Source organism: Uloborus diversus, chromosome 5, assembly GCF_026930045.1.
Source record: "Uloborus diversus isolate 005 chromosome 5, Udiv.v.3.1, whole genome shotgun sequence".
Lineage (NCBI taxonomy): Eukaryota > Metazoa > Arthropoda > Arachnida > Araneae > Uloboridae > Uloborus > Uloborus diversus.
This window is the reverse complement of record NC_072735.1, coordinates 148,387,017-148,411,722: the sequence shown is the minus strand read 5'-3', so window position 1 is coordinate 148,411,722 and position 24,706 is coordinate 148,387,017. Positions and strand designations below refer to the sequence as shown.

The 24,706-nt window shown below is 31.7% G+C and overlaps 1 protein-coding gene across 1 annotated transcript in view; it reads right to left on the bottom strand.

The window, feature by feature from the left end:
* Positions 1–24,706, bottom strand: part of LOC129223186 (NHL repeat-containing protein 2-like) — a 37,968-nt gene that overhangs the window by 2,886 nt on the left and 10,376 nt on the right. The window contains 8 exon segments of the mRNA XM_054857753.1: positions 4,742–4,948; positions 5,663–5,782; positions 7,084–7,303; positions 8,583–8,703; positions 10,419–10,536; positions 11,397–11,531; positions 14,513–14,772; positions 24,427–24,702. Of these exon segments, the coding sequence (XP_054713728.1) occupies positions 4,742–4,948; positions 5,663–5,782; positions 7,084–7,303; positions 8,583–8,703; positions 10,419–10,536; positions 11,397–11,531; positions 14,513–14,772; positions 24,427–24,702 (1,457 nt within the window).

Below are 24,706 nucleotides of genomic sequence, written 5' to 3'. Positions count from 1 at the left end.
TAGACTTTTATAACCCAGTAATATATCCCTGCATGACATCAAAATGTAACGAAATGTTGCTCAATTTATTATTACTATTTATTTACCTATATCTTATACAGAAATTTCCTCCACACTTAGTTCAATTGTTCAGGTGTATTCTGTATCACACACACATAATATACATAAACATTTAAAATTTTTAATCTTTCATTTTAGGGTTTATGTTTAAAAAAGAAAATAGTCACCTTTTAATACTTCCTAAAAATTTTTTTCAAAATGCGAAATTACTAGGGGATTTACCCTGCCTTCGGATAAATACCCAAAAAAATATTTACCTTCCCACCCTACAGGGGAGCAAATGCAAATGAGCAAGGCAACAGAATAGAATATTTTGCTTTTTTTTTTTTGCTTATTAATGTGAAAACTGTTTCTATATTTTCCATGTCATCACTTAAATATCAGTAAAATAAATAACACCATAGTCTTAATAACTTCTCAGTTTATTCTTCCAAACATCCCTCATGCTTCTTTTTTTTTTTTTCATTTTGGATATGACTAACCTAGATTGTGATTTTGAAATCCTGAAATTCATAATGAATTGCTTATACTTCTCCAATTATGACATTGAGAAGAAAGATTCTTTGGTTCACGATATGTTTCTTTCATGATTTCATCAAGTCTTTCAATAAAAAATATTATAAACTGTGTAATATATATGTATATATCATTTTTACCAATTATTTCATATTTAGATTTAAAAAAAAAAAATCCCATTCACTTTTTTGCATTTTTTGTAAAATACCCAGTTTTTGGATATTTACTCAGGCCTTGGGTAAATAAACGGGTAAATACCCAAAAAATATTTACCTACCCGCTGGGTATTTACCCGATCCACATCACTAAACACGACGTTCTTAAACTAAGTATTTTAGCAATGAATTATAGCCTAAGTTGTTCCCCGATATGGTGAAAAAATGGTTAAAATCCCTCAAGTAGTTTTGAAGTTTACCCTGGACATCCGGACAGAAGTAGCCCTTTATGTATAAAGATGAGGATGCAATTCCTAAGAAAGCAATATCATGCTTGCTCCAGAGAGGCCTTGATTCAAAATTTACTTTATGATTACTTTTAATAGTGCTGTTGTTAGGAAACGAATTTTCGAAACAATGGGTTTAATCTTTAATCATTTGATGTGGAAATTACATGACATTTACTGTTTTCGAACATGACGTTCTTAAACTAAGTTTTTTAGCAATAAATCATAGCCTAAGTTGTTCCCCCATTATGTAGCTATCTATGGTGAAAAAATGGTTAAAATCCCTCAAGTAGTTTTGAAGTTTACTCCGGACATCCGGACAGAGATTAGCCCTTTATGTATAAAGGTGAGGATGCAATTCCTAAGAAAGCAATGTCATGCTTGCTCCAGAGAGGCCTTGATTCAAAATTTACATTATGATTACTTTTAATATTGCTGTTGTTAGGCAACGAATTTTCGAAACAATGGGTTTAATCTTTAATCATTTGAAGTGAAAATTACATGACATTTACTTTTTTCGAACACGACGTTCTTAGACTAAGTTTTTTAGCAATAAATTATAGCCTAAGTTGTTCTCCGATTATGTAGCTATCTATGGTGAAAAAATGGTTAAAATCCGTCCAGTAGTTTTGAAGTTTATCCCGGACATCCGGACAGAGATTAGCCCTTTATGTATAAAGACGAGGATGCCATTCCTAAGAAAGCAATGTCATGCTTGCTCCAGAGAGGCCTTGATTCAAAATTTACATTATGATTACTTTTAATATTGCTGTTGTTAGGCAACGAATTTTCGAAACAATGGGTTTAATCTTTAATCATTTGATGTGGAAATTACATGACATTTACTGTTTTCGAACACGACGTTCTTAAACTAAGTTTTTTAGCAATAAATTATAGCCTAAGTTGTTCCTCGATTATGTAGCTATCTATGGTGAAAAAATGGTTTAAATCCCTCAAGTAGTTTTGAAGTTTACCCTGGACATCCGGACAGAGATTAGCCCTTTATGTATAAAGATTACACTATGTCTTTTAAATAAACAAAAAATAGACAATATTAAAACGTGAAAAATAAATTTCCTCATTAATTAGTTTTAAAATTAAGTAATCTGATTTATTTTAGCATATTTTCTTTTACCACTCCTCCCCTTCATTTTTCTTAATATACATATTAGGTTGCATTTTTAAAAAATTGACACTTCTAAAAACAGCTTTGTCAATACAAAAATGTTTCCTTAAATGAGTGCCTCACAGTGGTTTAAAAAAATCAAATATATGTTGAAACATATCACAACATTATGTTGAAATTTTAATTTTCAACATAATATTAACGTGTTGAATATTAAAATTTCAATATAAAATATATAAATAAAAATTATAATGGGAATAAAACTGATCTTAAAGTTTTAACACAAAAGAAAGTTTTAAAATATTACCTTTGAAGTATACTTCCCATGGTTGAGGAGCTTCTTCACTCAGTGTGAGGTTTTTGTCACACAACAAATGAAAAAAGCACTGAAGTTCTCCTTTTGAAGTTAAGTGAATATTACATTTGGGATGCACGGCATCAATTTCATTTTCAGGAAGAAATTCAATATTACTTATAGTCAGTTGCTTAATCTTTTTAACTTGCATAGACGAAATAATGGGGAACTAGAATGATTTAAAATAGTTTCATTACTTAGTAGAACACACACATACACACATATATCATGAAATATTATAACTAAAATACAAGCAAAATGTGTCTAAAGATAATTTCAAGTCAAATTTTTCTAGTCAAATAATTTAATCTTTTAGAAAGCATGCCTAAAAACCTAGAAAAATTATCAAGTTGTTATTTCTACGCACTAATATAGAACAAACAATGTTTATATAATCTTCTTTAATCACTCATGAAATTTACAAATACTATTGCTAATAACAATGTTAATGATTAATTATCATTTAAAAACATCCTATCAAGCTATTTATTAAATACTATAAACATATTGATTACACATTTTCTTTTAACAACTTAATACTTTCAAGATAGACTGATTATAAAACAAAAGTCATGGAAACATTCGAGCACTTAAAAAAATTGTCAGTGATATTTTTTATTTTTTTAAAAATTTCACCTTCAATTACCAAAAAGAGGATTAAGTTTGTTCAATAATAATTAAATCTTTGTCCAAAAAGAATGTTAAATTTAAAAGCTAGATTAATTTTTACATCATTTGACAAAAAAAAGCATATTCATACTCTAAAAATAAGCAAGTCAAATATTAGTCACTGCTACTCATGTCCAAACTTATTCTTTTAAAATCATTCCCTTGAATCAATAACCTTATACCACTTTGACACACACTACATACCAAGAATCAGTGGCATCACTACGCGCAGGGGGGGGGAGCAGTGCAAGTTTATGAAAAATATTCAGCTGAAATACGTTTTTAAGACAAAATTTTAACATTCTCCTCCGGACTCCATCACCAGCACATCATAGAGTGAATATTATACTCAGGATTAGGTTCATATTGTCAAAACTTAGAGCTAGTAGAGAATACCTCTTAAACCAAAAAACTGAAAACCATTATTTTCCCCCTGTGTTTGAGATAAGTTAGATACATCAATTTCATAAACCCCCTTACTTTTTAGATTTCGCAATGGCTCTGTACATATGCGTCTACAGGCAAGTTATATGAAAAGCTTTCATAGTGTTACAAATTCTGTAAATAGTAATTATTTTTATGATTAATATGTTGTAATCTGCTTAAATTCGGTGTTTATTCCATTGTTCTTCACCTAGAATTATTGTAGTAACTTAACCTGTAAATAAATCTCCTGTGTTTTCTCAAGAACTGTGTCGTCATTTCAAGAAAATTTGAAGTTGTATCACGAACTCTTAACAATTGGCGCCCAACGTGGGGCTTCTTCAGAACTTTCTTGGAGTAAGTGTGACCTTGGACATTTTTTTTTCGTAAAGCCTGTTTGAATTTGGACTTTATTTCTATGGTGATTACTCTCGCAATGGATGATCAATTAAAACAACTTCTTCATGCAATCAACTCTTTAAAGAGTGATATGGCGGCTAATCAAGACCAATTACATTTTGATTTGACTGCAAGTTTTACGGTAAATCAAGAACAACTGAAAAATAAATTGGCGGATTGGCCAAAATCGCTTGGCGAATTTGGCGATGAATTATGGAGTTTTTTACATTTGAAAACTACTGCAAATGTAATTTTGATGTAATTTGTTTTTCTTTAATTAACGGATTTTCTTTAAATTTTTAGCACTGGCATCGCTGTGCCGGCACTGCTAGTAATAACATAAATGTAGTGGTTTCTGAAAATTGTATGAAATTTATGTTTTTATGAAACATTTTTTTTTTTTTTCGTTTGTAGGGGGCTGACGCCAGAAATTACCGCCCCGGGTGTCACTGGATAATTAACTGGGCAAACCGATTGGCCGCTAAAAGTAGCTAGTTGTACAAGTAACTAACATAAAAATACAAAACCCATTTTAACTTGATTCGTTATCTTCTCTTTTATACAGTACTTAGTTTTCAATATTCCTACCTGCTTTGCTAGCACACATTACAATACTAACATCTTGTATATGATGTATTTTTCAAATAACTTATTTTAATCCAAGCAAATCTAAACCACTTTTCAAGTAACTGTTCCATGTTGCATCAATAGTGTAACAATTTTAAAATAAATTTAAAGATTGAAAACTTACCTCATTTATAATATTCAAGTCAACATCAAGCAATTTCAAGCAGTGGTTATTGGTGTCGGCAACAATAACTTTTCCATCTTTGGTAGTGCATATTCCACTTGGTTCACTAAATAATGGTTGACCATTTTCATTAACTTTGTTATTGTTGCTAACTGCAATTTCAGTCAAAGTGCTGCATGTTCGACTTTCAAGTTCAACCTGTTTAACCTACAATTTGTATGAAAAAAATATTTAAACAAAAAGAATATGTACAGATAAAATTATGATTCAATCATTTGATTGACCAAAAAGAATCAAACACACATAACTGCCTAGATGATATATATTTAATCATTGTTACACATAATATCTCATTTCTTCATTTGTTACACAACAAAATGGCATATCAATGGCTTTTGATTTTTTAAAAATTAAAGAGGATCAATTCACGTTTTATTTTAAGTCCACATTTGGGGGGGAGCGGAGATTTTTTTGTGAACCTTTTTATTTTTGCGATAAAAAGAAATATTTTTTGGTGTTTTATTTACTTTTTGCGAAATAAAATCCTGTCATATCGTATCAAATCATGTTTAGTTATTGAAAATCTATTCCTAAATTCCTTCAACCTAAAGGACTTCACTGGGAATTATTTAGAAGCTGGAGGTTTTATCCTTACATACGTACTGATTTTAGACAAATTGATTGAGCTTAAAAACGATGAAAGAATTGTTTTTACAAATGAAATTTTCTGAAAGTGTAATTTTAAGACATGAAATTACGATATAGAATTTTATGAAGGAGCCGCAATTCCAAAGAGGATCCAATTTGTGCCTGAATCACTTAATCACTATCTTCTGTCGATTTAAAATATTTTACTAAATAAAATTAATTTAAAGAAACACCTTTAAAGTACGATGTTTCAAATGGTAAACAAATTTGTACCTTATGATTATATGTATCTGTAATCAGAAGAACACCTTGTTTAAGAGAACACACACTCATAGGATGCTGTAACTTAGCATTGTTTCCTTTACCATCAACATCTCCAAATTGAAAAAGATCCTAAAATAGAAAAATCAGTTCAATTCATTGTGCAATTCTTTTCAGAATGAAACATTAAAAATTGGTGTAAACGTTCATTACCAATCATGCAATATCTAGAGAAAAAAAAAATCCTCCCCTCAATCAATATATAATATTGCACAATCAATTTGTACAGGTAAGACATTTTTATGTATATATTTGCACTTTTTTTAAAGAATTTTAACCTTTTTCTTTTAATTTTGAAAAATTTGAATATAATGAACCATTATGTCGGAACTAGATTTAAAGAATTCCAATTTTAGAATTCTATTCAAATATTTTTGTGTTCGTGTTAGTTTATTCATGTTCAAAATGAAGTTAAACTTTTTCTAATGTTAACTTTTTTGTGGCAACAGAGTTTTAACAATCTATAAAACTACTGGTGTTATAGCAGTCAAGAAGTTTTTGCACGAGTGTGTAACTTCAAAGGTATTTAACATGTTTTAATCAGTTCCAATAAATTTTGTTCTTGCTTTTAACTTTGGTCTGTTTCTCGTCTTTGACACTTAAGTTCGCTGCGAAGTATGTTGAAGCAAGCGTCTAGGACATTGGTTAAATGTCTTGAACCTGCAACATGGAGTTTGACATATGTTTAGTTTTAATAATTATGTATCATAATATAAAGTACCAACTTTTTTTTAATGGCTCTTAAAAAGTAGTGTTTTGGACATATAGTGGGTAGGACTGGCGATCACCAAAGGACCGACACCTTCATGGTCTCATTCTTGTACACACACTGTTTGCAATTTTTCAAAAAATAAGGCAAAAAATAAGGTTCAAAAATGCTGATTACTAGTTTTTTGGGACAATTCAGTTTTGAGTTTTGTCAACCTTTTAGAGCTTGCAGCTCGCTGCAAAAATATTTCTGACTCATTTTTCCTTCTATCTATCATAACTCTAAAACAGTTAAAGATAAAACCAAGTCCTGGGTGGTTTTACGTTTCACTTGATCTCTTATATCAAACCACTTGTTTAGTAGATTAAATTGTATGATAAGCAATATTCTCTCTAATATGAAACCTTCTGAAAAATCACTCAAAAGTTTTATTGCACCAAGAAATGTTTAACCTTTTTGTCAGACAATACATGATCAATATTGAATTAAAAGTGTCCCCTCTAATAAGAAAAAATTCTAAGAGCAATATGCAACACCTTATCAAAAATGGGTTGAATCTTAATAAAGATAAGATTTAGAGATTATTTTGTCCTACTACTGCAAAATATTCCTTCTCACAAACCAAAAATCCTTCTACATGCAAAAATCATGCTTTACTGCTTACTAATGGATTAATACTGCCTCCAACAACTGTCTTCACAGCACCATTAGTTAAAGAAATTGAGCGAATAGTTGAACTCTCACTGTCAGCAACAAATAAAAAGCCAGGGTTCTTCTGTGAGTATGAAATACCAGAGGGTTGGGCGAAACCAGCTCGTAATCTATAAGCATTGTTCCGATTTTCTTCTTTGCCATTTCCAGCAAACACCACACATTTTGGTTTCCTAAATTTAAAAAAAAAATAAATAGAAGAATGGGATTTAAAAAATGGGTATGTCATTGCACTTACCGTATATACTTGCGTATAAGTCGATATTGTGTATAATTCGACCTCTACTTTTAGGAGGAAAATCGAAGGGAAAATTAAAAACCCACGTATAAGTCAAACCCCAACTTTCTGAGAAAATTGGGAACGTTTTGCTGCTAATTTTGAATTTAAATGTTACAAAAAGGAGGAAAATGAAATGTGATGGAAATTTTTATGCTTAAAAACGTTTGATTTTTATTTATTTAGTTTTTTTTTTTTTTTTTTTTTTGTACCAAAGGGGTTCACTTTTTCGATAGCGATTTTTGTAAAGGGTTCGATTTCGCTGTTACGATTTTTTCTACTTGTTGCTTTTACTTTGATTTTATATCAATAAAATTTTATGCTGCAGCCATATTACATTATTTTTAAAAAATAATTTTAATTAGCAACTATCGGGAAAATTTGCGAATACGGCGATCCCCTGAATACGAATGTGGTTCCAAATGGGTAATGAAGTTAGGCAATTAAAGTTAAAATAAATTTATTAATGAGGTCTAAAGCTAATTGATATCGAAATATATCAAAACAGAAAGGGTTAGGCACACGCCTCAATGAACACAGACGATCCTCTCACTTCCAAAGCAAAGATACAACTGACTACAAAGGGGAGTGGCTTAAAATGACGTAATACAAAAAATAAAAGGAAAACGAATCAAATCATTCAATAAAAAGACACCATTCGCTTCACCCCGCACTTTCCGCATAGTCTGCCGTTTACTGTAATTATTTAGCATTTTTTTCACTGTCAGACCATGTAAAACTTAAGTACTTACTTCTTTAGCATCTGCTTAAAAAGGATGGACTAAAATCAGGAAAATGTTCACGTTTTCAAGTGTTTTCATTTTCTAAGAATTTTTGTTGAAAAGTTTCGGTAATTCTGCCCTCTGTTTAAGTCGATCCCCGCGAACTAACTTTAAACTTCTTTTTGTAATAAATTTCTCAACTTATACGCGAGTATATACGGTAGTGCATTGAAACACGTTAAATTAACCAAAATCGAATTTAAGATGTTAAAATCAAGAAATTATTTAATAATTTGAAAATGTTTATAATGTCATACAAAGTCTAATAAAGAATAATTGCCATAGGTATTAAGAAATAAATAAATATAATTTTAGAAATCATACAACAAGAATATTAAAACAAAATTTCAACAGTTTAATTCACTCTAAAATTTATTATTAAGATTGATGAACAGAAAATATTGTACCTACTCCTCACAACTGGACAAATCTGCATTTTCAAAATGCATAGCCCAAATTTGATGAGAACCTGCAACTGCGATATAGAGTGTATTTAATTCTATCAAGTCAGATCCTGAAAATAAATATCGAAAGCAGATTTTTAAAATGCTTAACTTAAAATAAATCCTCAAATATTCCAGCACATAAGGAAAAAAAAGATAAAACTTTCCCTACATAATTAATTGTCAATTCTTTTACAGCAAGTTTAATACATTGCTCGTCACTAAGTACATTAATTTTGTAAAGCTCTGTAAATATCCGAGGGCATTGCAATCAGCTGAGGACATGTACTTTTTAAAAGGGCCTATTTAATAAATTAAAAATTATAGCTACCAAAATTTTATGAAGTCTTATATTTTATGTGTTATTGATTTGTTAATATGTAGGCTCTCTAGGCAGAACAAATAGTGAACATGAATTAACATTCAATAACTCCTGAGGTAACTATTCACTTCAACAACCATTCATAAAATTGAGATACATGATTGCATGAATTGTTACTCATGTTATGAAATAATTGTTCAATGATTAAAGCATCACAAAATAATTAGAACCAATGGGAAATGAGTTAGGAGATGATGTAACTAAGAAAAAAGCTATTGAAGAACTAGCCGTGTAATAAAACAAAATGAAAGAAATATGATTGAATTGCAGTATTTTTGGTGCATAACATGGTCTTATGCATGAACCCAAAAAATTTAATACAATTTTCTAGAAAAAAGTCCAAGCTTTAAAGTTTATTTTTTGAAAAATTATTAAATTTTTCAAATCATTTTCAATGGCAAACTTTTTCTCAGAGCCTTGCAAAGTAACATTAGTGTCATCTGACTCATTTAATTTCATTGTTAATTTCTTCTTCTTCATAATTACAATCATCTTCAGAAACGATCAATGCATAAAATACAGTAGAAGATCCACATCTTGGGAAAAGAAGTTTTGAGTTCGATAGCTTTTGACCTTATATAAATCATTTTACAAATTTAAAAAATTATACTCAGAATATATCAATATATTTGCACATTAGAATGTTTTTAGTACAGTAAGTATTAAAACTAACTTCTGTAATATTTTTACATTGTCATTCAAGTAAGTATGTTTCGTAATCATGATGCATTGTTGCTAGCTTCATGATTTGCATAACAGCTGCCAAATTTTAAGAATAATTTAGTACTTCTTATGTAAATACTAATTGTCATTTAAAAGCTTTGAATGAAGATGGGATGATAAAAAGCTTCCAAAATTTAAATTGCCAAAGAATTGTTATGTTTGAAGGCAAAGTTTTTTTTTTTTTTTTTTTTTGGAACTGAAAAACTTATTGTTTACTTCTAAAAAGTTGTGCATTTTAAAGGTCAGCATTATAAAGGCATTCTACTGTACAAAAAGTATTTGTTAAGTATAAATGCATTTGGTATCAACATAAAAAAATTATAATATAATATTTGAATGCATTTAAATTTTACTTCTAAAGGAGCACTTAACATTTTTCTTCATTAGTTTTGTTATTATAAAATTAAAAATACCCAATTGATAACAAACAATCTATTTTAAGCTGATTACACATTGATTTTTAAAAAAAAATTTATAATATAAAGTTACCAAATAGAAATAGTCAGTACTTAGGAGCAGAGGATGGTCAAGTTACAGCTATTTAAACAACTTACTGGGCATAACTATAATTTTGGACACTGTATTAGTCCAAGTTTAGTTTTAAAGAAATTGCTAGAAGTATCCGGCACAATAACTATTCAAAATCGTTTTTAAATAATGCTTGAATATTAAATCACTTACCAACTCTAGGTCCAACACAAATGTCCCAAGGAGAAAGAAAATGTGAATTATTTTCATTGTCCTCATGAATCACCGGTTCTTTATAAACAGTATAAACCAATTTCTTTTCTAAATCTATCTGAAATTGAACACAAGAATGAAAATGGGCTCATTAAAAAAAATTTCACATGCATATGTTGGTAATATTTTATTAATTTCAGATTTTGACTCCAAAAGGTTTATTTTTAACCATCACACTGGCTGATACGTAATGACTACAGTTGGGGCAAACCTAACCTGGCAGTATTATGAAGGATGCACAGATCCTGATCACAGTATTGCGATACTGTCAGGTTAGGATTGTCCCAACTATAGATGTGCTTCCACAACTGAAAATGGGGAAATAAAACAAACTATTAATTTGATGTTGGAAAAGATGACTACTACTACTGCTTGATCATGTCAATTACAAGTTTTTAATACTCAAATTCAGGAAAAACAGCAATATTTAAAGAAATTATATATATATATATATATATATATATATATATATATATATATATATATATATATATATATATATATATATATATAATAAATGTTTAATGTCTTAGTTAACCTACTTCAAGCAAATTCTGTGCCAATCTTTCCTTTTCATTTGGGAGAGATGAATATTTTTAGCAGACAAGCAACACTCAATGTTATTCTTAATCAGTAAAACTATATTTTAAATCATATACATTAATGCCTACCTAACCTAATTCTGGTTCATTGATTTCAGAAAGCCTTTGACAAGTTTAAAATAAACCAACCCAACTCAAACAAATCACAGAGTTCAAAGTAAAATTTACAGAATGCAGGAAAAATTGCATTTTGAATTCAAGAGAATATAAAACTAACTACGTAAGAGAAAATTAAGTACAGAATGCACGGCCTACAAAAACAAATTATTGTGCTAAATCCCTTTTTATTTACAGACTTTAAAACAAACATGTTTACCTTTCGAATGCTGTGGTTTCCAGTATCAGCAACATAAATGTTGTTTTTGAAGAAAGTTGTACCATGGGGATTATCAAATGAAGATGATTTAAATGAGCCATCTTTGTCACCTTTTTCACCAGTACCTATAGTAAACTAAAGTATCAAAACTCTTAAACTGAGAACTAAGTATTTAGATAATTCATTGATTTTAATTTAGATAAGTTACTCGTATTTTATAGTATTTGACACCATAGCTTTAAAAATAATAATAAATATTGCACAATATTTGAAAGGTTTATGATTTAATTTATATATTATTTTTTAACATGTAAGATTATAAATATGTTATTTTAAATGTTATGTATATTCAAATTATGTTGATATTTTTATTTGTTTTGCTGCTTTTCCAAATATCTCACACATAAGACAAATAATTAACTTCCATTAATCAATATAATAATAAACAAAATTATTTTTTAAATATACTAAAAGAAGGCACTTATGTATCAATTTGTAAAATTTTGTTGCAAAAAAAGTTTTATAAGTTCGGAGAAAAGTTTAAAAGCAGCTCAATACCAGAATTATATTTTGTTGTGTTGCCTTTGCAAAAAAATTATAATTTTTCTCTATACATGGAAAAAAAAATGTTTTGTCAAAGAAATTGTGTCAGACACTCTTCCATGTCCAGGAGACCCCATAGCACCTACAATCTTGAAATTAGCTACAAAATTATGGACCGTGGGGGTTTGCTGATTTGGAGTGCTAAATTGGTTGGAATACCCAAGTAAATTGGTAATTAGTGAACTTCAACCAATGTTTAAGGAATAAAGAGTAGGGGAATCTTTGTTCCTTATATCAAATAATAGAGACTTTGCCGTTTTAGTAACTAAGTATTATGCTCTTTGACTAGTATCTCATTCTCATCACTTTAGTAAATAGTCTTCTATAGCAAGTTCAATTAGAGTTAGCAGCTATTTTTCTTTTTGAAAATCTGACACCCCTTGATATCCTCCTTTCTTCTGGTGAATGTAACTGATAAGGTGATCCTCTTACAAATTGCTCTGTTACTGTCCAGTTTTTTTTTTTTTTTTTTTTTTTTTTTTTTTTTTTTTTTTGTGTGTGTGTGTGCGTGTGTGTGTGGTTTTCATCTTTCTGTTTATAAAATTTGAGTCCTGTTACCATTGTTTTTCCTTTCATTTCTGTACCTGCTTTCTCTTCAATTTATCTGATCAGGAACAATGATGGCTTGCTGATACTTTTTATAGGCTGAACTATTTCTTCTTGAATGTGAAGAAAAAATAGTTCAACCTTCTCTTTTGATGCAATGGAAGTTAAGTCCTCAGTTTGCATCATTCCCTGGACTACAAGGAAATAAATTTGACCAAATTGATCCTAAGCTCTATTTTGTTGTTCTTCTTTCTATATCATCAATCCCACTAACCATATTCAAAATTAACCATTATGCAGCACCATTCATTTAGGAGAAAGAATTTCATTTGGATTGTCATGACTCATATCCCTACAGTTTTTCCGCAGTCCCATTGCAAATCTCATCCATAGTTCAAGTTGAATGATGCAACTGCACCGTTCTATCAGAAGAACTACATCAATCAAAATAGAAAGTAATTCTACCCCATAACAAAATACTCATATTTATTTTTTTACAAAAATCTAAATAGATGCTCTTTGCTTTAAATCTGATCGACCAATGTTCAAATTGTAGCATTGCAATGTTTATTATTGCCCAAATTAATCTTAATTCCCCTAGTAAGACAACATGAAAACAGTTGCGTTATGCAGTCGAATATTTCTCTATGTACATAAGCCAAAAACATTTTAAACATGTACAATGATTCTACCACTGATGATATCAAAGTTCAAAATAAGTTTTGGTCAGATATATCTGGTTAAATACCTTTTGAAGTCCTTCAAAAAATTTAAATATCAATGACTAGTTAATAATTTCACTTAAATGGTTCCTTAGAGAATCATTTTCAACACCAAACAGCAGTTGAGTAGTGATGATGGAACAAGGCAGTCAGAAAAACAACATTTTTTAAAGTGCAAAAAAAAAAATGTAATTTAGTTGTGCCAAATGTGGTGTTGTAAATAGGTATGTGTTAATGTAATATATGTTTCTTATATTGCTTGTACCTACCAATTTTTATGCATTGCATTTAAAAATAAAGCATTATTTTTAAGCTCAACCCGACTCTTTTATGCTTTGGCATTACGTAAACCAAGGCAGGCTAATATGTTGGCTATACGTAGGCCAATACAGGCTAATTTTCCAACCCTTAATCCCTACTTTCACAAAAATCATTCTAGAAACATTGGTACCAGGGTTGCCAGGTTTGGCTAATATTAGCTAATATTATTTGGCTATTTTTTGTCATACTTAACTAAAAAAACTTGAAAGCATTAGCTGAACCAATTCAGATTTCACTTAATATTTATCATACAAAACCTGATGTAAGAAATTATATGCTCCACGGGGTTACATTGCGTAACACTTGACAGAATTCAGGACAGGACCAAGATTAATAACTTGGGATCTCCATAATTGCGTAATGGGACTTTCCGCGATTGCCTTCTGCGCAGATGCATGACAGCGCCTGGGTTATATGGCTATAGACAGTTGTCAAAGCATGACTGGAAAATCTCCTGATTGAATAGCGGGACAGCATTTTATGGCATAATTTTGACCGCTATTCGGAGAAAAAGGGCTAATTGGCTGCCCATCATGTATACTGTTTCAGTGTGTAGAAAATAAATTAGTTGTGTGTTGTGAACATGGTCTCTTCAATTCTCTCCCTCTCCAAAAGTTGATTTATGGAAAATGTGAAAAAGAAGAAGTGGCGAAAATCCTCTTCACCTGATCAATACTAAGAAATGTAACATTTGTTAATCAGAAGATTTTGAAAGAATATAAAAGCAATTATTAATTCAAGAGATTTAGAAAAATGTAAAGCATTTAAATATAGAATCAGTTAATCTTGCACAAAAAAACATAGCAAATATCAAAAAAGCATTTTTTTTTGTTCAATAATTGCAATTACCCAAAAAAAAATTTATCATTTTTAAGCATCAAAAAAGAGAATTTTACAAAAAAAATTATCCAAAAGAAAATTTACTTTCAGTTGTCCATTTTCTTCCAATATTAGTAATCGATTATGGCCAGAATCGGATATAACTATCAACTCCTCATGTGAAGAAACATTTCCTGGATAGAGCAATTTTGTTTTGGGCTCCTGAAGAGTACATGTGGGAAAAGGAATCAAATTCAAAGTTATCTGTCGAATCTTGTAATACTCCAATAAGCAATCATAGAGAAAAGATATTTTGTCAATTTGTGACTCGCCAACCAAAGCAAAGAGAATTTCATGAGAAGGACCTACAAAATACCATTCATGTTAAATTAAAACAGCAGAAAATGACACAATGCTGACAAACTGTAAAGAAATATATATGCACTAGTTTAATACAGTAGAATACCAGTATAACACCGACCTATAAAACACTATCTTAAATATATAAAAATCTTCTGTGCGGACATTTGTCACCATAAGGCTTTTTAACGGCTGGATCGATTTTGATCAAATTTTTTGTGTGTAATTAAGTTGTGGCAAGCATGGTTTCGAAGCGCGATGGATTGAATCGGAAAAGTTTTTTAATAATTAATTAATTTAAACATTGGATGGTTATATCTCCCAAATGATTAACGTTTATTTTAACCTATTGTTGAGCGAGAATTGAAATAAATATTAAACCCGTTGCCAAAGGACAATACGAAAGCCAGCTCCGCTTATTGCAATGAAATTTCCTAGTGTGATATGTCAACTGAAAATAGATAAAACGTAGAGAGTGAGAGTGAAGCCTTCATTTCTTGAAAGCAACGATTTTAGGTCCAGTGATATATTTTAAAGTAACGTACTGCAAGGTTCACGCGAAACGTGTATTCTGTCGTTGTAGTTGAACCATGTGAATGGATCAGTGCTTCAGTTTTTCCTAACCAAATGATCAGAAAGTACCGTACCTAGCAACATTTGTTTCTCAGCTGAAATCCATCTGAGTTCTGGCACCAATGTCAGGAATACTTCAAAGATTATCTAACTAATCAGAATATTATTAAAGGAAAAAATGATGGAATTTAAAGACGAAACAAATTTTATTTTCGTCCAGATAAATTACAACAGGGTAGTTCTGTACACAAAAGATCAGTGCAGTGGAAGATCTTTATCTTTGGTGGAAAGAACAAATTAGACAATATTTGAAGTTTTAAAAGTTTTCGTTAAAAAGATCGGATCGCTAATCGATAGGAGTTGGCTTCGCTCACTAATCGACTGGATTACAGTAACGTGGTGGCTTGGCGACTTCGGCTATAAACAATAGAGTTGCATGATCATTTGTTTGCATTTTAAAGCTACTGTTAATGTAATTTATTGTATTTTTTGTTTATTTGGCGAATCATTTCAAATTGCGAAGAATTGCTTTTCGTTTTTTAAAGAGTTTTTAGTCATTTTAGTTGAAGAAAGTATTTATTTTACATCGGGAGGGTGGGGGAGGGATGAGTGATTTTCGCTTATTCAGAGAACTCTTTTTACCTTTATCATTTTTCTAAACGATATCTTTTTCATATGGGGGATGTTGCAGCGGGATTTCCCGTTTGTTCTAGATGGGTAGTTAATTTTTACACAATCTGAGTACGCTTTTTATCGTTTGAGTATGGCTGAAAGAACAAACCATCAAGTACGAGAGAAAAAATAGTTAATAAAACAACTGCTCAGTGGGCTTTAGATAAACCAAGTTGTAATAAATATACGCATTCTGACACCAAGCAACTTAAAACATTTTCTTTTTACCTATTTTTTTCGACAAAACGGTTCAAAACACTTGATAGTTCATTGAAACTTTTTAACTTTTCAATTTATGAAGTTTGAACAGAACAACGTCTATTGGGTCCTCTAGTTTTCTATAAAATGCACAACTTTACAGAAGTCAAAACTAAGTTTTTTAATTAAAAAAGTGCTCTATATTGTCTTTCAAACAAATTTTTCGACTTCCCATCTTAATTACCTTACTAACCAGATTGGTTTAGAAAATATAGCTGTTATGCAAACCATGAAGCTAGCAAAAGTGCAAGATAGTTTTATTATTATTCTTATTATGAAACATATTTATTTGTGAATTATAATGTACCCTTATATATTAAATTGCACAATTAATGCTCATTGAAGCAAAAACTTAGTCTAATGTACAAATATCTTCATATATTCCAAGTATTGTTTTCTAAATTTATGAAATGTATCTGTATAAAGACAAAACCTACATAATGCAAAACCTCTAGTCCCAAAGTGTGCATTATAACGGTTTTCTACTACTTAAATTTACATGAATATGAGCAATTGTTGTGCTACGCAGCACTACAAAATATAAATAAAGTTTTTGGTTGAACTAACTTTCAGTAAATATGGGTTTTTACTTCTGATTAGCTCATCTCTGGCAACGCTTTTGTGATTGACTAAGTGTTGGCAGTTCATTTGCTTTTTATATTGAAGAGATATGTATGGTTGGCATTTACATTTAAAAATTAAAAATACTCTGTTTGCATAGAACCTATTGTCGCACCATGCTAAATTAACGAACTTGAAAATTAGGCTTTTTCAAGAGAGCCAAACAATTTTTTTCAGCCAGAAACATTTAGTTATTCTTAATGTTTTAATTTTCATAAATAACTTTATGTGTAAAACTATCGTTTGAAGTACTTAAAAGTATAACCTGCAGATAGCCCTTTTTTAGTACTACGGCAAACCATCGAATTTGAGAAATCGAGACTTTTCACATGTGTTTAATTTAGCATGGTGCCGACGATATATTGTGCATAAAAAAGTAAGTATAGCCAAACGTTTTCCAGGTTACAATGCTGTTGACTGTTCACTTTATTTGTTTGGCTAATTTTGGAACTGATGTGATACACCCCACCCTTGGCGACTTTTTCCTGTTGGCGCCAAGAAAGCGTCGCCAAGAAAACGATGTATGACGACATATGTCATACATCGTTCTTAGCGATGCTTTTTTAGCGCCAACAGGAAAAAATCAGGTAGAAAAACATGATCAAAGCACTTCAGAACACAATATATATAAAAACAACATAAAAGCACAACAAAAAACATCACGAATATATGCTTCAAAAATGTACAGGGCCGGGGTTTTTTGTAAACGTATTAAAATACAATGAAATAAATTATTGTATTAATTACAAGTCGAAATTAATGCATTAATTTTTTTTTTTCATCATTTCTCCGGGATACAAGCCCTCGGTCTCATAGTACTTTCGTAATGAGACCTCGGTTCGCCGGCCCTGCGTCGGTCTCATTACGAAAGTACTATGAGACCTCTGGCTCGCCAGGACCTCGCTCCGCTCGGTCCGTTATCCCTCCGATTGTTAATATACATTACAGTCGGAGTATGGTCACAGTTATGTATATTTTCATGGAGACACCCAAGGGTGGCTCCTTCCGTTCAGTGTACAATAATGACACAGTTTTAAGTGTGAAATATGCACCATTATTGTGCAGATTTATTAATAAAATTCAGCATTTTTAAGAGTAGGACTGAGCAACAAATACATTAAAAAGACAATCATTAAAAGAACATAAAACAACAATAAACATCGCGATATATGTAACAAAGATATCAAAAACTAACTATCTAAGAACACAATACTTAAAAGTAAGTGCACTTACCTCTTTTTTAAATTCTTTTCCATCCACCCCCGCAAAAATACTTCAAATTAAAATCCCCCTAAGAGCGGAACATATGTGCACCTACCTCCACGGACACACGTGCGAAAAGAATTAGTTCACATCTGTACTTCCCAGGTATATTCTGCAGGGTTACTAGAGCTACCGGAAAAAGTTTTATCGCCACGTTGGCGATTTTTGAAATGAGCTAAAAATTCTATCCTCGCCAAGGGGGGGGGGTATATCACATCTGTACCCTAATTTTATTAACTGAACAAGTTAACTAAACTCTATAAATGTCAATTACACTACTGTCGTGGTCTTATTAATAAAATATTTAACATCAAATGCAAAATTGCTATTGCACAATACTAAATAGCAGAAAATAACTGCTGAAATAAAAAATTTTCAACTAACCATGTTTTCAAAACGCTCTAAAAATTATGTAATTTTTTGAAGCCTCATGTAGATTTGAGGCCCTGTACATATCCAGAACTTCTAACAGATTATCTAAAAAAAATTTGATTGAATTTCTAACAGCTATCAAAAAACTTGCAAGGTTTAAAATGGGAAAACATAGGGTGCATGTGCTACATAACTAAAAAATGAAAGCAGTAGTTATGAATCAGAAAACATAAACATCAGTTTATACAATTTGCAAAGCAATAAAATTGTTAGTTAAATTATTAAATGTACCAATCATCTGTAGTGTGTGTCCAATGTATTTCCTTTTAAATGCTCTACAAGTATTTTGATAGCTGTTAAAAATCAGAATCAAATTCTCCAAACAATCTGCTAGAAGTTCTGGATCTGTATAGGGCTTTAAATCTACATGAGGCTTGAAAAATTTAGTTCCTACTTTTTAGTGCATTTTAACCCCCCCCCCCCCCCCCGGCAAATTGAAAACTTTTTTATTTTAATAATTATTTATTATTTAACAGTATCATTGTATACAGGCCTTTAGCATTTGCTATCTGTTAATTTTTGTGAAGATTTAAATATTACAACTTAAAAAATCTTATATTTATTTAACAAACATACAGTCGAACCTTGTTAAACCGCCAACCTTAGTGACTGGCCAAAAGTTGGCGGAAGTTGAGAGTGGCGGTTTAACGAGTTTTCCCCAAAACCTGCATAAATACATGTTTCAATGAAAACACTTTGAAAGCATGTATTTTCCTTTCCAAATGAACTTTGAAAAATAACAGCCATTGGCAGTCTGTCATCGATGGTTCTTTGGCATCAATAAATTGATGGCCTGTGAATTGATTTGCATTCTTAATTTCAAAAATTTGAATTTTTTCGTGCATACTTAAGATTGCTTTTGATATCTTAGCAGAACAAACAAAATATAGCATGATGTCATAGAATGCTGATACAAACTTCTGCAAATGGTGTCAATTACAGGTTAAGCCCTCAGCAAACAACTGTTCTCAGGTCATAAAAGCAAACCATTTCATGTAAGAATGAAGTCTTTCACGGCCGGTGTCAATAATGTTGTAAGATTCCGGGCTTTTGTGCCATGGTCTGAGTATTGTTTCCCCAAACATTTCAACCGCATCTGCGGCGATCATCTTCAGTGTTTACATGGTCGAAGCTTCCAGGGAAGCCGACTTCCTATCAACTGATGCAGATTTCGAAGTTTTGTCACAATTTATGTGGGGAGAGATAGCTCTCCCTTTGTTTTGGGCCAGGATTGGTTAATGAACGTTTGTCCTTGTTTCTGGTTGGTTGAAACTTGAGCTCTCTTCATTCTGGTTGGGGATTAGCTGCTGGACGTCCGTCACTGTTTCTGGTTCGCTAAAAGTATCTCTCGGGATAATCCGTCTAAGTGCAGCATGTCATAGTTCGTTTATCTTAATTCCTTCTTCCTTTTTGTTGAAATTGTTGGGATGTTTGAAAATTTTGATTGCTTCACCCTTCATCCTAGCAAGAAGAAAAATGGATCACAAAAAAATGGTCCGTTATCGAACTTTGTGATTCATTTTTCTTCATGCACTGATAAAGAGGTTTGCTTTTATAACCTCAAAACAACTGTTTGCAGAATTTGTTTTTATTTGTACAAGTATACATGTCGTAACTTTACAGAAGTCATGGGCGGATCCAGAGGGCGGGCCATGGGGGCCATGGCCCTCTCCGAGAAAATTTAAAGAATAGTTAAAATCCCCTTTTTTCATCAAAAATGCAAAACATTTCCTTCATAATGCATACAAAGTCTCACAATAAGGTCAACAATGGGGGAGGGGGAATGGCCACCCCAAGAAAGTTCCAAAAATAGTCAAAAACCTTTTTAGAGCTAAATATAAAAAATAACCTTGTTATTGTGAAGTCTAACACGAATATAAAAACAACACAGAAGAGCCATAAAACGACACTGAGGAAATGTCAAGTATATTTTTTTAAACTTTTTTTCCTAGCTTAAATTTAAAAAAAAATGTATTGTAATTCATGTGAAGTCTAACAAGAATGGAAACAATGCCAGAGGGAGAGCATGACCACCCCACAAAAATTTCAAAAGCATCAAGTATATAAAATATTTGGATGTATTTAGCATAATGGACTCGTCTTGTTAGATGTGTTTACTTCCTCCATGGGGGTACTTTAGTTCCTATATTTTCTGAAACACAAAAACAAAAAAACTTGTCTTCTTACGCAAAATCCGGTAAACATCGAAATCGGTTAACGAGAAGTTCGGTTAATTGTGAAAAAACAGGGATATGTGTTAGGAAGTGTTTGAGGAAGATTTATGACCGTGGTGAGAGAGAGAAACTCTCACAAAGCAAGCAAGAAGAGCTGGATGGTTTATGGTCTCTTTGGAAGGTAAGCATTTTTTTGCTGTTAATGGCAGATAAAAAAAATAGCCACGATTTTGAAATCTATAGAAAATTTCTGTCTAGTTTCATATGTAATTCGATAATATCCTATTCTGAGAAATGGATGTGGCAAACACCATGGGCGGATTTATGGGGGGGCGAAGGGGAGCAATGCCCCTCCAGTCTTGGGAGGACTTTATACATAGTAACAATAAACCTTCCAAAATCTTTTTAAAAATCATGATTTTTTTTCTTTTTCGAATAGTTTAGAAGCGAAAATGATGAGAATAGCGACTGTGTTTTTCTGGTGTGTGTGGGGGGGGGGAAAGCACCGTACCATATATTACAAGTAGTAAAGCGGTCACTGAGATGCTACAATGTGTTGAAAACGACTACTTTGAACTGAAAGCTATTAGGGCAAGTATATAAGCAAAAATATCGACTGAACGAGCTATGTATTCAGCTGCAATACTTAAAATAATCAAGGATTATTTCAACAAATTAGAAACTGAAACTAAGATTTTAAAAAAGCGAATTTGCCTATAAACTAAACAAGCTATATAGCTTAGGACACCCGCTTTGTTGAAGGCCCCCAACTCCAGCAAATTTCATAATTTGTTCCTTACCAAAAAAAAGAGGGGAAAGACTTGAAAAAATAAATTTCATTTTAAAGTGCTTGAAAACCTTGAAAAATTTGGATACAAACCATAAATTTAAACATTTATAGCAAATGGGAGGGGATAGACGGTAGAGGAATAAATGCTGAATTATGTTAAATTCAGTTTTTGCCTCATCCTGCATCAAAAATGTAAAAATCATGGTTATCACGTTTTTGTAACATATTACTTAAGATAAATTTTTGTGACTCACATGTTTCACATCTTGCTGTTTATTTAATCCCAAATGCAGTGTAGTATTTCGGATATTCTTTTGTATTGCTTGCTTCTATCTTACTTCTACTGCATATTGTTAATCTGTTCAGCACGGGGGAAAAAAACACCACCTCTATTCCTTTCCGTTTTCTGCACAGCTTGTAATTAAATAATTTTAATTGGTCTCGCGTCCTTGAAATGGATTAGATGAGTCTTTGAAATTCTTAAGCAAAGGGTGCTTTAATTTAATTTCTTATAAAGTGTATAAATTATGAATTGTCCAAATAAGCAGCATGGTGCTCTTCTGTTATCTATTTTCTAAATCTGTACACCATTTTTTAAAAAGCATTTTTTATAATTGATCATTTTGTATTTAATTCATTGTTGTATTTGTGGTTGGGTTAAAGGTGTGACCAAAAACTAATTGAATTCAACCAACAGCCCGATGTAAGCAAATAAAACATGATCTTATCATCTTCTCCCTCGCTTTTTCTCTCTGAGGAAAGACTGCTGCCAGTGATTTGTCCACCCGAAAACAATTTTTATTGTGTATTATTGTAATTGGCAAAAGAGTATTTTGCTATTTTTTTCAGATAACTTTGTGGTTTGAATTACCCCTTATAAGGCTTCAAAATGCAGAATTTTATATATTTTACAAAAATTCCTACGGGGGAGAAACCCCCGTACCCCCTAAAATTGGGTGTATTCTATTGGTATATTATATTTGGTATATCTAATTGGGTATATTCCCTACTTAAAATTAACACAATTTCCCTTCATGTACCATATGTATAAAGCATAGTGGGGGGGAAGGGGTACTTAGGCCTTTTTTGCCAACTACAGAAAAGTTGTCCGGGTCTACAAAAGATCCCAGAAAAGCTGAAACAGCTTAGGGCCACAATAAATCTAAATCCAGCCTTGATTACAACTAATATTGCTCCAAAAAAAAATCCTACCCCCCCCCCCCCCCCCCCCCAGGAACTCAATCCTAAATCTTCCTATGGCAAACACTTGCTTTCAAAGACTTTGCCATCCACTGAAATTTTGTGTCCGAAGAATTTGTATGATATTACGCTTTTTGTTCTGTTCTTTTTCATATTTTAAATGTTTTTTTATTTCAAAAACTTAGCGTTTCTAATGTTCAAATTAAAACTACAAATTTTGCTTACAAATTTGCGTTGTGAAAAACCTACGCTAATGTATTTTGGAAATGAAGTAGTTCTAAACTTAAGATACAAAGAGATTTGTACGGAAATTTTTAAAAGAAACATTTTTTTATATATATAATATTTAAAAAGTATTTTTTTACTGGCCTGTCAATTGTTATACTACGTGTTTCAATATTCCATCCGAACAGACGAACGAAAATTTTTTAGTGAAAAGTTAGAAAATACATTTAATGATTGCGCATTAAGTAAAAGTTAGATTTCAGTTTTAACCTGACTTAATGCTGTGTTATGTCATTATTCTTCATTTCTTTTTAATATGGGACCCTCCAAACCACTCCTCTTGTTAATATGACTAAAGATTGTCTACAAACCGCGTTTTAAAAAATTACTTGTAAAAGTTTCCAGGGGAGGGTCCCCCACCTCACCTTTTTCGCCAACAGCCTTTTAAGATCAGCCTACATTTTGTTTTACACGCTTGAGTTTTAAAATGTTTCCGGGGAAGATCTCCTCCCTCCCTAACATCCCCAAATCTCTTCTCCCTTACCATTACCAAAGATAACTAAAATGCATCTTTAAGACTGCAAGTAAGAAAAAATTCATGGTGTGGGCCCTCGAATCTCTCCTTCACGTATTGTCACGAAAAGATCGTATTAAACTGAGTTTTTAGCTGTACATTTGCAAAAAAAAAATCTGCCAGAGAACCCCTGAACCTCCCTCTTCTTAACATTATTGGAGGTAATGTTTGCGTTTTTAAGGTTTCAATTTAGAAAAATGGGCGGAAGGGGGGAGGGGTGCAGGCGAGCCCTTAATATTACGAAAGTCGGTTAAAATGCATTTCTAAGATTACAAATCGGGAAAATTTCCTTAGATGGGCCTTCAAATCTCTCCTCCCTCTAACATCATCAAAGATTACCTAAAATTGCATTCTCAGGACTACAATTTCGAAAAATAGACAGGGCAGTGCCACCAAACTTCTTCTCCCCTAACATTACCAAAGATCGTCTAAAATGCATTTTTAAGGCTTCAAACTCGAAAATTTTCTGGGGGAGAAACCCCCTGAGTCCCCTTTACTTTGGAGTTAATATTATACTTACAGTTGATTCATATCGGCTTCATTTTAAATCAGAAGTCCTATGCAGTCGCCTCAGAACAAACAGTATTGAATACTGATTAAAGAATTACTACTTTGAGGCGCCGCTATATGCACATATTTGTTAAGAAAATAAGAAAATTATTGGGAAGGTTACAGCCTTTATGTTGAACTTTTGTCGCCTAGTGAAAATTCCTTAAAAAATGCTTTAGTTAAAGGTGGGCTATTATGATATTTATAAAATTCCAAAATTTCCAAAGCATCATATTTTTCCCAATGGCCCCCTCCGAGAATTCTGCCTGGATCCGCCCCTGACAGAAGTTTTTGGAAAAAAAGATCCTCTTCTGATTTACTTACTTACCTATGATAACAACAGTAGGCCAACAACTAACACCCAATCTTCTCCACAAGATACTTTCAGGATCATTCAAAACAGGGTGAGTAATTTTGTTTCTCCGAACAGCTTCTGTTACACTGTTAAGCTCTTTTTCATTAGGAAACTTAGGAGAATGCACTCCAATAACTACAAAACTGGGGTCCATTTTATCTTCAACCTCCTTCAGATACGGCAGCACATGAATGCAGTTTATGCAACAAAACGTAAAAAAGTCAAGTATAGCGACCTTACCACTTAGATCTTG